This window comes from Erpetoichthys calabaricus, chromosome 11 (assembly GCF_900747795.2).
Source record: "Erpetoichthys calabaricus chromosome 11, fErpCal1.3, whole genome shotgun sequence".
NCBI lineage: Eukaryota > Metazoa > Chordata > Cladistia > Polypteriformes > Polypteridae > Erpetoichthys > Erpetoichthys calabaricus.
In genome coordinates this window covers 15,300,998-15,314,636 of record NC_041404.2, presented here as the reverse complement: position 1 = coordinate 15,314,636, position 13,639 = coordinate 15,300,998, and the positions used below count along the sequence as shown (strand labels likewise).

Sequence of the window (13,639 nt, the reverse complement as noted above, 5' to 3'; positions counted from 1 at the left end):
GAGTGTGAGGCAAGTATAACAGTCAATAACATTGTATAATGTTAACTTTTACCCCCCCCCCCGATGGAATTGAAGGGTCGCATAAGCAGAGTCTACTAATCATACCTGTGGCTGGGCGGTCTTTCATTAGTGTCCTGATTTTAAATTGAGGTACAATGTAAATGCTGGTGGGTGCTGAGTGGTAACATTAATTAACTGGCAGTATGAAATGTCAATTTAGGCCTTTTTGTGTGATTTCTAACCTTAGTTCCGGACCCCCAAAAAACACTGCAATTTTTTTGTTACATGTTTTTAAATAAGAAAAATGTACTTATAAATAACGAATATTGTATAAAAACACAATACAATAGAATGTACTGCAATAAACTGGTTTTATTAAGTACAGTACAGTATAATGTACAGCATTTACCTTGGAGATCAGAAGAGTTGAAGATGCTGACGGAGGTGGTGGAGAAAGGCTGAACTGAATAACTGAATGTTATTCACTGATTTTTGCCCTTTTCGTCGCACCTTCCTCACTTTCATCTGCAGGGGTTTTCGAAAAAAACCTGTCCAATCTGCTTCATCCTCCCTTTCAGAATGTTTCTAAAATGTGTCATGCAAGTGTCATTAAATAGCGCCATCGCGCACCCAGTTGAAACTTTTTCTGGGTGTTCCTTTTGAATAAAGTCTGAAAGTTTCTCCCACATTCCCAACATTTCCTTTATCTCACTTGTAGAGATAACTTACTCCGCCTCCTCCGCGTCACTTATTTCCTGCAAAACCTCCGTGTGCTGCTGAGTCTGTAGCTCATTTAGCTCCTCCGTTGTCAGTTCCTCAGAGTGCTCCTCGATGAGCTCATTGATGTCACCTTCATCCATGTCCAGACTTGCTGGGGGATGTATCCTTCGGCCGCTATAATTCCTGCAAAATTTTGAGGTAACCCTCAGCTGCCTTCATATCCGCGCTCACTGCCTCACCATGCCTGACAATGGAGTGAATGCCGGTCCTCTTTTTAAAATTCTCGAACCATCCCCGACTGGCTTTAAATGGCTCACCCGATACCAAGTCTGTCAAAGTGCCTGGGGTCTGCTGCTGCAAATCAGCGTAAATCGCTCCTGACTTCTCGCAGATTATAGCCTCCGTCACAGTATCTCCTGCGAGCTGCTTCTCTGTCAACCACACAATCAGCAGCTTCTCCATATTTTCATGGATAGATGTCCGCTGTTTAGAAATGATTTTAACGCCCTTGGCTGGTGTTATAGCCTTTATCGACTCTTTCTGCTTCAGTATGGTGCAGATTGTAGATGTTACGCTTGTACTGCTTCGTCAAATCGACTACGCGCAGACCTTGCTCATGTTTTTCTATAATTTCTTTCTTTAATTCAATGCACATCATCTGCTGCTTCTTCTCTGCACTGTCCTTTGCACTCACTTTCTTCGGACCCATAGTTGGAAAAACGAAGTTTTGCAAAATAATTGCGAGCACAACACTGAAGCTTCCACTGCGAGCTAACTGCTTAAAGTGAACGAGTGAGACACAGGATGTTGCGGCATTCACTGTGGCGAGCTGCACGAACTAGCGGTGGGGTGGGGTATCTGAAGCTGGCTCGTAACTCAAATTTTAGCTCTCAACTCAAAGCAAAAAATCGGCCAAGAGACTGCTCGTATCTCAAAAAAACTCGTTAGTTGGGGCACTCGTAAGTCAAGGTATCACTGTATAGCCTATTTTAGCATTCAAGAGGAGTTTCTGTGAGAGTATGTCTACTGCTCCACAAGTCCTGGTGCTGGTAACTCTCAACCAGGTATATTGCGGAAGACACACATTCACCTCTTGAAGACTTTTTTTCAACCAAGTTACCAGATCACCTAACCAACCACTTAAAGCTGCAGCAGTTAGTAGCAGGTTGCGCCTACCATGACTACAGTGGGTTTGGAAAAAAAAAAACAAAAAGTTGCACAGTCAGCTATTTCAATTTACCAAGCTACTTGCCTCAAATTGCTGTTTTTTACAAACATTTTGGAAGTTCACATTTGGAAGCTTCAAATTTAGAACTCATCTTCTGCACATCATGGTAAAGAGAGAAAAATGAATGCTGAACAACACATGTACAAGCCACGTTTGAACATAAAGCTCACTGTCAATGCATCCTCAATGAAGCGTATAGTGCAACTGCAAACAGGGTTGTTTTCTTTGCTCGAATGTTTTCATGCTCAGTACTGCCTTTGCAATGACACTGATGTTTAATCACAGGCATTCCTATATTTGTATCCATTCTGCCATTTACTGAACCAATTTTAAGGTCACTCTTGTGTTAAGTGCATGAATGGGCTGTCACAAAAACGAGATATACACCGATAAAGGTTTGGGGCAGCCACCCGTATAATATGGTATCCTGGCTGCAAAGTCGTTTTCTTAGTAATAAACAGCACTGATGTGCATACATTTGAGTCCAGAACAAGACTGAGGAATTAAGAAAAAGGGCAGGGTTTTAAAAGGGAAAACAGGAAGTGAGGTCTTAAGGATCAGGCTCAAGTTCTTTATCCATTGGTTCGAGCCCAGACGTGACGTCAGAGGGGCCGGAGCCAGTAAGGTCTCCTTCCATTGGCTCGGTCCTGGAAATGATGTCAAGAGAGCCAGATGGAATCTCCCGGGAATGGTCTGCAGGCCAAAGAGATAAAGAGTCAGTGCACTCTGCCACATCCCGGCATGCCTCAGAACTGCCGTCACTCAAGCCCTTTAGCTGCCTCCCATGCGCACGTGTGTGACAGGGCTCTGCAGTGGACTGCCATCCTGCCCAGAATCGATTGCTGTCAACATAGGAAATGGATTAAGCACTTTTGAGAATACTAATAGCTTATTTATTCTGCATATACATGTATACATAAGTACATTTAATATTGAAGCAGTCTTATGGAGTTTTTAAGGCTATTAAGTAATGTTATTGAGGTAAGTAAATGGTGATGTAATTTTAACCCCACTGAAATGAAAGTTTGTAGCATTCTAAAGAAAAATTGTATTTTAGGAACTCAGTTTGATAAACATAGACAGTAATCATGAGAGTTGTTAATGAAAATTCATATACTGGACTCAATACATTTAAACTGGACATTCCAATAGAGTCAGTCAGTCATTTTCCAACCCGCTATATCCTAACACAGGGTCACAGGGGTCTGCTGGAGCCAAACCCAGCCAACACAGGGCACAAGACAGGAACAAATCCATGGGCAGGGCATCAGCCCACCATAGGACACACACACACATACATACACCAAGCACACACTAGGGGCAATTTGGGATCACCAATGCACCTAACCTGCATGTCTTTGGACTGTGGGAGGAAACAGGAGCACCCGGAGGAAACCCACGCAGACACGGAGAGAACATGCAAACTCTACACGTAGGGAGGACCCGGGAAGCGAACCCAGGTCTCCTTACAGCAAGGCAGCAGTGCTATGACTGCGCCACCATGCTGCCTTTCCAACAGAGTTCTACCTTTAAATGGTGCTTATACATTGAGTTTCCCCATCTATTTTCTAAAAATCACCACACATTCATTTTTTCATCTCCATTTTTTTCAATTTCTGAAAATCACCTTCCATGTTCATATATTGATTTGGCTGCATTTATCATCCTATCCACAAGAGGGCAACAGTTAGCTATCAGGCTGGGTTATTTTTTTTTTTTTTAACTTTCCTTTAATTATTTGGACCAAGTGAGAAGTACAGGGAAATCGTAATAATGAAAGTCCAAAATTGGAAGATGGTGGAATACATTTTAAGTTGGAAAAAAAATGTAGTAACATTTTTGATATGAAAAAAAAATAGAGTTTAGTTTTGGACTGGAAATGATAAAGTCATTGATTCCTAGTAACAAGTAATAGCCGTAGTCCTAGTAACAAGTTCTTTAAGAAGATAAAATTTTTGTGTTTGATGATCATTTTACATTACACTTTACTACTGTTACAAATGCAAATGTACAAATTAAATTGTTATTAAGTGGTATATGAGAATTCAAATGGCTCCTTTTAAAATGAGACCGCGTTTAAAATTGCAGTGACAGTTTAAGATAAATATTTTTGGCTTCTTGAGAGAAGTGAAATGCAAAACTGCATAATGAAGCCTTTAAACTAATCATTCTTTAATTTAAGAAATGCTTTTCAAAGTGATTTAATAAACTGTAGACAATATCACAGTACAGATATGCGTTAAGTCAGCTATTTCAATTTACCCAGTACTGTGTATAATGGTGGACAGTGGCAAGTGTTCAGTGCTGTTGCTTCACAGCTCAAGGGTTCTGTGTTCATATCCACTGCCCAATTACTATCTGTATGGAGTTAGTTAGCATTCTCTTCTTATATCTGTGTAGATTTTTTTCTGGGTACTCTGATTTTTGTCCCACTCTGTTATAGAAGGTGGCCTAGGATTTTTCCAATTAAACCAGATACGTCCACATGCTAGTAGTGTAGTGCCGGCTTTCCAATCAACTTATCCCTATGCACTTTAATGGCATCCAGGAGGAGATGAAATATCATTATTAAAGCATTAGGTGTGACTGTAACACAGAGGTATGTAAAGACTTTTGTCCAGAATAGTGTTAATTTAGTGTATTACCCAAACATATGGCCTAGTAAAGCTGGAGCTAGATGGCAGCATTTGCAGTTTGGGTCTTGGCCTGGGTACATATTAGACAATTTTAAATGAGATAAATGTGATTGACGGAAGATTTTTAGTTGAATTATGGAATGCTTGGCACAGACAGAATTAGAGTGTATTCTATGTATGGCTGTGTTCCACTGCTTTTCCGAGATGCTGACTGAAAGGCCCCTTTGTCACCATTCTCTGGGATCACTGAAGGGCAAATTAAACAAATTTCTAATTATTTTTTAACAGTGTAAGTAGAGTAACTTGCTCAAGGAAAGGGTACAAACAAACCTTCAATCTCACCCCTACACACCATTACTACCATAATCAAGATAACCGTAAATTCTTGGCCTGATTATGCAACGGCACACTAGGCATGCACTCCATGTAACCCATGTTCAATACATTTTTACCATATCTCTAATTCCATTAAAACGTGCCCAGGCAGGACTCATGCTCCTAAATTTGAGTGGTTACAGGGGCCCTAACTACAGTATGTAGTGTCTGTCTTTGGGGATCTTTAGGTCATGGAGTAAGTGAGTATTTGGACATGTTGTTTTGAGTAAACAGAAATAGTTTAAGGCCACTGGAAAAAAAATACAAGCTTTGGCAACTGTTTTGGTTCAATGACAGTGCCTTGAGATGATTTGCCTGGGGGGCCTTAAGGGCAACATCTGTCTATACGTATAATAAATACACACAGATGGTAAACTGTCACGACAGTCCTATAGCAGAAGGGATGGGCTCTTAAAAGTGACATCTGGCCCGTTCTGTTGCATTGCTATACACAACTGTTTTTGTGGGGTTTGCACCTTCTCCCTCTGTCTATGTGGACTTTCACAGTATGCTCCTGCTTTTTGACACATTCTGAAAAATTAGCATGTTAAGGTGGCTGGACATCTCTAAAATGGTCCATTGTCAAGTGAAGATAAGTCTGTTTCTCAAAATCCCATTTGATGGTGTTGGCCTTCTCTAGTATTAGCTACTCTTTCCAGTTAACATTCCTAGACATCTTGCAATTAAATAAGAAAATTTAGAGAATGAATGGATGGATGGATTGAATTATCTACACAGTTAGCACATTTGGGCCTGGCCAGTACATGGATGGAAGACCATCTAGGGTAGGTGTATGTTGCTGCTGGCATAGATGTTGGTGAGGGCAGCAGGGGGAGCTTGCCATGTAGTCTGTGTGTAGATACTAATACCCCAGTGCAGTGTACTGTGCTGATGAGAAGTAAAATCGAGGTTCTGACTCACTGTGGTCATAAAAGATCCCTGGGCATCCTTCTAAAACAGTAAGGTGTATCCTGATGTCCTGGCTAAACTGCCTGCCACGACCTTGTCCATTCTGTCCCCCTATTCATCCCCTGTCTCTAAATGGTTAACTATCTCTGTTACTTTCATCACGAAACAGCTAATGTGTGGTGAACGTACAGATGCAAGAACAGCTCATCCAGGTCAATGCTGCACAATGGTGGTGGTTGAAGTGGCTCCCCTACCATCTATGTAAAGAATTTTGAAGGTCTAGAATTGCGCTATAAAAATGTAACTATCTATCTATTTTGATGGAAAACCACCTAATGTATGTTTCATCAAATCATAATGAGAGAAAAAGTCACTGCAAGGTGATGGATTTCAAAAAAACAATTATCAATCAACCATTTCATAAATCAAAACTTTTTAAAGTTGCTTTTGCTTTGAACACTTGATAACAATATAATAAAAATCATTGAATAACAAAATGTAAAAATTGGATAAAGCAGGAAGGAGTCACCCGATTTTGCAACCAACATGACCTACCTGGTGCCGAGTCTTAGACCCTTTAACGTGTGTGTGTGAATCGGGTGGTTGGTATAATTTTTATTTCTTTATTTTAGAATTTACAATCACCAGTTTAACCAGTCAGGTCAATCAACTGATTTTCCAAAACAACACCCGTCTCTTTTCCATCTTTCGGCTTACCATGTCTTTAAAACATTGACAGACAGTACTTTCCACTTTCTGTACAATTTGTAAATGACGTGTTCTAATGCAATATGTACTTTCAATCACACTACTGATTTCAGTTGTGAAGAGAACAGAATGGATAAATCACAACTGATTTTCAAAAGCGGATTAATGAACAGCATGGCGGCCGATGAGCCGGCAGAAGGAGGCTGGTGGACTTCATTGCTACTCTTTCCTTACGCCCGGTCCACTTGCTCGAGTCCATGGGGCCCATCCCCATTCGCAGAAGAACAGGAACTTTCCTTGAACGTGGATCGGGAGTTGGTTCAAACGAAAATGTGGTCTGGAATTTCCAAATGGATTCTGCCCTATAAACTAAATCTCGTCATTGTGGCTAATTTTTCACACTGGCACTTTACGTGTCACGTAAATTATTAGAACCTCGTGGATCATTACCGTCAGACTATTGTACCTGTGAAATCCCATGAGTGAAGTGATCAGTAAAGCTATGTATGGTGGTAACTTTCCAGTCGCGTCTTCCCTTTAAGAGCCGGTTCTTGGGATCGCTGTGTGAGATCACTGAATCTGCAGCGGTGGCGACGGCGGCAGCGGCAGCAGCAGAAACAACAACAACACCACCACCACCACCTCCGTCCAGGACAGGACAGCCTGCTGGTTTGGTAGGAGGAAGGGGTTCCTTTCGAAGCTCATGTACGCTGCTGCGTAAGATTATTCGGAGCGGAGCTAGGCTTCCCGTTCACTAGCGGCTTTTGAAGTCGGCGCGGGTCCCTCAGCTGACTTTTTGCGAAGATTTACTTGTTCCACAGCCATGCCAAGGCAGAGTATATTGGAAGTAAACGTGCAGGATGTCCAGAAGAGGAGAAACCCGAACAAGCATTATGTATGTGATTGACGCTTTTTATTTGTTCTCTAATTTTCTCCTTGACGTTTAACGGGTTGGGGATTGGTGTTCATAGGTGACTTTACTCTCGGGCTTTTTATTACGATATAATGAAGAAATCGAAAGCGGTGATCAGAATGTGTAATGAATAATTATAAAGAGTAACAGTTGTGGAAAATAATACAGATTAGGTCGTAGCGCTAGTAAGCCTGTATCTGAAAAAAGGATCTCCGGCTGATCGGCGAAGTGCTGGTTGAAAAGGAAAGAATAGAGTCAGGGCGAGGGCTTCAGTTTAACTTCGCTATTTATCTAAAAGCTGATAAAAGCAAATCAACATCTGTTAGCTGCGCATACTCCCTCACGAACACTCTCGTAACTTTAGTGCAGTTTTACTCTGACTATCAGATAAGCGCTTTCACCGCAACTTAAAGAGACTGGGGGTCGTCTTTTTACGCTGATTCTCTGTTTCATTACACTGAGGCAAATGCATTGCTTTGAACATTTCCCTTTGAAAAGTTACAGGATTTCTTGTAACGGGTTGCATTGCTCGGGTTCTGTGCCCACGGAGTGTTTTAGATGCCTCCTTCTTACTAAGGGGCTTCGCTGCTGCGTTTTCATTGTCTCTTTTTCCTGGCCCCACCTTGATCCCACTTTGTACGCTGGAGGAGGGGGGCGCCTTGTGGACTGAAGAATTGTGCTGATGGTCCTCCAAACCTAGTGGTCTGCCTCCATTTAGATCACTAAAACACATTACTGCCTTTTACGGAATTTTTCAGAGCCGCAGGTAATAAAAAGGAATTGTTCCATTGTTAAGTGGTCATTTTAAATGTTGCCAACAACGATACTCTGATGTAGACCTAACCTGCATTTCTTTGGACAACTGGGGGAATCAATCATTGAATCATGTGATACATTAGCTGTAAAATGTTAATAGGTTATTTTCACCACATACTTTCTCAAACGTGTTTGATCCAGTACATGAGAGGGCCTGGGCTTACCTTGGAAGCATGGGGTGCCAAGGCAGGAACAAACCCTGCATGTGGCACCAGTTCACTTTGGGGCTAGTTATAGAACCACAATGTGTTTGGGATATGTATAGATAAACTACAGCACCCAAAAACCTCACCACACAGACAGCGATTGGGACTGGGCCTGGGTCTTGAACCTGGGATTCTGGGTATATGAGGCTGCATTGTAGTTTATTATGTGTCAATGCAGACCTTTTCTTTTTGCAACCATGAATTGAATTAGCAGTTTGAAAACAGATAGGTAGGTTTATCTGTCTCCATTTTTTATTTACACTTGTAGCCCCTTGTTAATTTTATATAGCTTTCTTTAAAAAATCTATTCCCTCATCTCATCATTTGGCAAGCTAGTCAGGGTTCTCAGATCTACCATAGAAAGAATGTGTACTTAAAAAGTGGAGTACACTAAGGTTTATGCCCAAATTAATATCAGAATCTATTACATTGCATTATCAACTAGCAAGGACATTTGGGGGAGGATTGGGATGGTGTCAGGTCTTTAATGGAAAACTTGCTGTGCTAACCACTGAAGATGGGTTGAAATCTAAATAATCCCATGGACCTCTGTGTTAACATGCACAGTGCACAATGCAATACATTGGGTATCTCTGTTATATACCTTTTTGAAATAGGATTCATAAAAGCAGTGTTCATGTTTGTGATGCACCATCTGTTGGAATGACAGAGACGTACCAATTGGATGGACACACAAACACAGCCTTTTATTTAGGTGGATATTAAATATTTGCAGTAAAAAGGAAGAGTGAACTAGGGGTTATGTCCAATTAATATCAAACTCAGGACAACAAAGTAAAACAATGGACAACTTTATTTGAGTGGCCTATGACCTTATAATGGAGAAAAAATGAATGGTTAGATAAACTGTCATTGGACAGCCTTTCACGAGACAAATAATGATTAAGTATAGGTAAAAAGTATAGCCAAAATAGAAATTTTTATTCATTTTCCAAACCTATTTATCCTGAGCAGGGTGGCAAGAAGTTAGAATCTAACCTGGCAAAAACAAGGTACAAGGTAGGGTGCCTGTCCATCACAGGTTGAAAACACACATGGCCAATTTAGCTTTGCCAATCCAACCTAACCTCCATGCCTTTGAACCATGGGTGGAAACCATAGCACCTAGAAGCAACCCACATGAACAACATGCAAGCTCCACAAAAGGTGGTCCAGGGACTTGAACCCTGGCCTCCTTGTCGTGAGGCAGCAGCGATACAACTGTGCCACCATGCCATCAAAAATAGGAATTAAGTCCTCTTTATTTATCCATTATGCTGCATAAAGTTAATTCCTAGCATCTGAGGTCATGCTTCATCTCTTCAGAGTGTAGCCTTGACCCTTGGCCTCTCAGTCTGTGACAATGCTGCATTTAATCATCTGCATTTTCATTAGCTTGTGTAAACCCCCCAGTATTCTTTTCACTTTCTCTATTATCTGGACTGGAGGATTCTTGATTTGAATGACAGAATCTAGGGAAATACCTACACTTGATTTCTTGCTTCTTTGTACTGGACGGGATCAATTCATAAATATTAACAGCCAGTGGCGTCTCTGTATTAAGGGCAAATAGGGTACTGCCCCCTTCCCCCAGCAGAAGATGACAATATTTTATTGAATTTAAACAAATCGGTAAACTTGCTTCAATAATTTAACATATTGTTAAAATGTTTATAGCAAATTCAGGTTAGTAGTAATAGTCAAATGTTCAAAGTTTTCCATTATATGCCCAATATGATTTCTTATCTAGAATATTTCTTTTTGGAGTATGCAAAATTTTCTTCATGCCTGGTGTCATCAGGGTTTTTCTAGTTTGCTTGCATAGGCTTTTCAGGCCCTTTAAGGTTTTGGTATACCAAAAGACCCAAATTTTAAAAGGTATGATACCAGCATTTTGGGATTTTCAGTTCTGGAGTTAAACATCAGTTTTCCTGTCAATCCACCCACCCATCTTCCCTCAAGACTCATTAGTGCAGATGTGGAAACATCTGTTTGTAGACTTCACAAAACAAAACCACAGGATTCAACCCGATCAAGAATTCACAGGGGCTCTCCCCCATGGGTTTAATGTGATCAGGTCTTCACAGCTATCAGACGGTAAGTGGTGCAATGGCGCAATGCACCTGGGAGGCTGGAGTAAGATTTGGGGGGTCTGATTTTTTGGAGTTCTCCATTCTTTGCTTTGGAACCATTTTCTTACTGGTACTTGGGTTCAAAAGCTGGTAATGGTACCAAAGTCAACATTTTAGTACTGAAAACTACTGCAATCTGAACTTTTCAGTTTCTTTTTGCAGCTTGAACGTTAGAGCCTTTTTAATTAACAAATTGATTTTTTTTGTGATAAAATGTATAGGGTGCGTGCACTTGCACATCTTAAAGTAGCTAATCCTCTCTCTGTCCGTATCACACACACACCCATATGGTTTTCCAGAATTTCCCTGCCCATTCAGCATAGTGTCTTTCTTTCTCCCAGGTCTGTGTAGTCATACCAGAATTTTCATTCCAAAAATTAAATTGTTAACAGCATAATGAATATAGGGAGGGCTATGCTTGTGGGAGGTCTCAGATCTTTTTCAACAGTGTATATAAAACAAACTAAAACAGAATATACAGACGTGCTTCAAACCCTCGATACATTGAAGACTATTAAAACCTCTGGACCAGATGGGATTTTTATCAGTTGTATTAAAAGAAATCAAAGACATATTTTATAAAAATTTATAAGGCATATTTGAACAGTCACTTGAGAAAGGAGAAGTACTGGAGGACTAGAAAGTTGCAAATGTGACTTCAACATTTAAGAAGGGAAACAAAATAGTTCCTGGCAATTATAGACCAATGAGTCTTACCTCTGTACCATGCAAAACTATAGAAGCTATAACAAAACAAACACTGGAAAAGTACCAACATGAATATAATATGCTAAATAAAAGCTAGCATAGATTTATAAGAGGAAGATCCTGTCATAAAATCTTTCAGAATTTTCTGAACATGCATCTGGAATGGTTGACAAAAACAAAGCATACAGTATAATTTACTTTCAATAAGACTTTGATGCAGTCCCACACCAAAGATTAATTCTAAAACTACAAGCTGTAGGCATCAGAGGTAACCTACAAAAATGGATCAAGTTGGTTAACGGACAGGAGACAAAGAGTATAGATAAGAGGAGAATGGTCCATGTGGATTGAGGTCATTAGTGGAGTCCCTCTGGGGTCCTTCCTTGGATCATTACTTTTTCTTTGATTGTATAGACATAGATAGTAAACTTTTTAAATTCACGGGTGACACTAAAATTGAGTGAAAGGCAAACGCTGAACTGGCAGCAAAATAAATTCAAAAAGACGTGGACAAGCCCAAGCTTCAGAACTGGATAAGCACTTGGAAAATGTAGTTTAATGCAGAATAGTGCAAAGTGCTATGTGTGGCAAAGGGAATATCAATTATAAATACAAGATGGGAGAGACCTTCCTAAAAAAAACAACCTTACACACTATACTAACACAGTCAATCAGTCAATCAATCAATTTTATTTAAAGTACAAAACCACCATGCAGCATGGTTCTAATACACTGTGCTGGCTATGCTGACACAACACTTTCATCATCTAAGCAATGTGCACGAGCCAATAAAAGGGCAAATAAAATGTTAGATTATATTGTGAAAACTGTTGAATTAAATCCAAGGACGTTCTGCTTAGGCTACATAATATACTAGAGAGAACACATCTGGAGTAGTGTATGCAGTTTTGGTCACCACGCTACAAAAAAGACATGGCAGCACTTGAAGCTTGTGCAGCAGAAAGCAACCAGGGCCATCCCTGGGACATCGGGACATGTTGTACTCTGACAAGCTCAGGTAATTAAACCTGTCTAGTTTCGAGCAGAGTAGAATGCGTGGAGATCTAATCCAGGACTTCAAAATCCCTAAATGCATTGGTAAAATGGATAAGGCAGTATTCTTTCAGCTTAAGGGTGAATCTTGTACTCAAGGACACCAGTGGAAATTAATGATACAAAGTTGTGGGAACGGGAAAAAACTGCTAAGACATGGAATTGACAACCTTAAAGATGTATCTGGATGAGATGCTGGGACAGCTGAGCTTTTTAGCTAAACAAACAGTCTTGAAGGACTGAATGGTCTCCTGTCATTTGTTAAATTTATCTTCAATATTTAATTCAGTTACCTTACGTAGTTCACAGTCAGCCTGGTGGGGCAATTGTAAGCAGTGCTGCTGCTACGTAGCCCCAGAGCTACATATGAAGCCTAGTCCCTCTTTATAGAGTCTGTACTTTGTCAGCAGATTGCTTGGTGACTATAAATTGGTCTGGCATAAGTGAGTGTGGGTATGTGCATTAGTGAGCTCCAAGATAAACTGTGCCATGTCGGGGTGACTTTCACCTTCCAGCCAGTGGTGCCATGTTAGGCACTGGCTCCCCATCACCCTGATCTGAATAAGTGGGATGGAAAATCGATGCATAGATAGACTTGATAGAACACAGTTTGATAAAAATTACCAACAAATAACCCAAGAACAAGGATCTTTTGGGTTGGATGTTGCCTTGTTAGATGCTGCTAGAATAGGTGCTGAAACTGTAATTAAGCAGTTCAGAAAATGAATGGATGGACTTGTATGGTGCCTTCCTCAGTGCAATATAAATAAAATTTATTATTATTATTATTATTATCTCAACCACACAGATGCAAAAAGACTACATCTATTACAAGTTGCTAGCATTATCAATGGATTATACAAGTAGTAAGACTCAAAACTATGCAATGTGCACACTACCTATGCAGTAGTAATGTGTGTGTGTGTGTGTGTATATATATATATATATATATATATATATATATATATATATATATAATAACATTTCAGTCTATCAAGTTCAGGGTTGCCAGGGGCATGTTACTCTTGCCACAGAACTATGTATAAGACCAGATCAGTATAGGATGAGGTGCCAGTCCATCAAAGGGCACACTCGGACACACACCCCAGCTGATCCAGTTTACATTCAGTTAGCCTAACACACTTATATTTGAGATGTGGTTGCAAAATCCACACAGACACACGGAGAATGAATAGACTGCACACAGGCAGTGGAGGAGCTGAGATTTCTCTCCA

General features: G+C 40.3%; 1 protein-coding gene across 4 annotated transcripts in view; it reads left to right on the top strand.

Annotated features, from left to right (window-relative positions):
• The first annotated feature begins 7,123 nt into the window (after positions 1–7,123).
• Positions 7,124–13,639, top strand: part of sh3pxd2b (SH3 and PX domains 2B) — a 146,292-nt gene continuing 139,776 nt past the window's right edge. Inside the window, exon 1 of one of the 4 annotated variants that reach the window (XM_051933345.1) lies at positions 7,124–7,471. In XM_051933345.1, coding sequence (XP_051789305.1) covers positions 7,400–7,471 — 72 coding nt within the window. In that variant the 5' untranslated portion in view covers positions 7,124–7,399. The remainder of the gene's footprint in view (positions 7,472–13,639) is intronic. The other 3 variants (XM_051933346.1, XM_051933348.1, XM_051933349.1) reach the window with 3 other exon arrangements.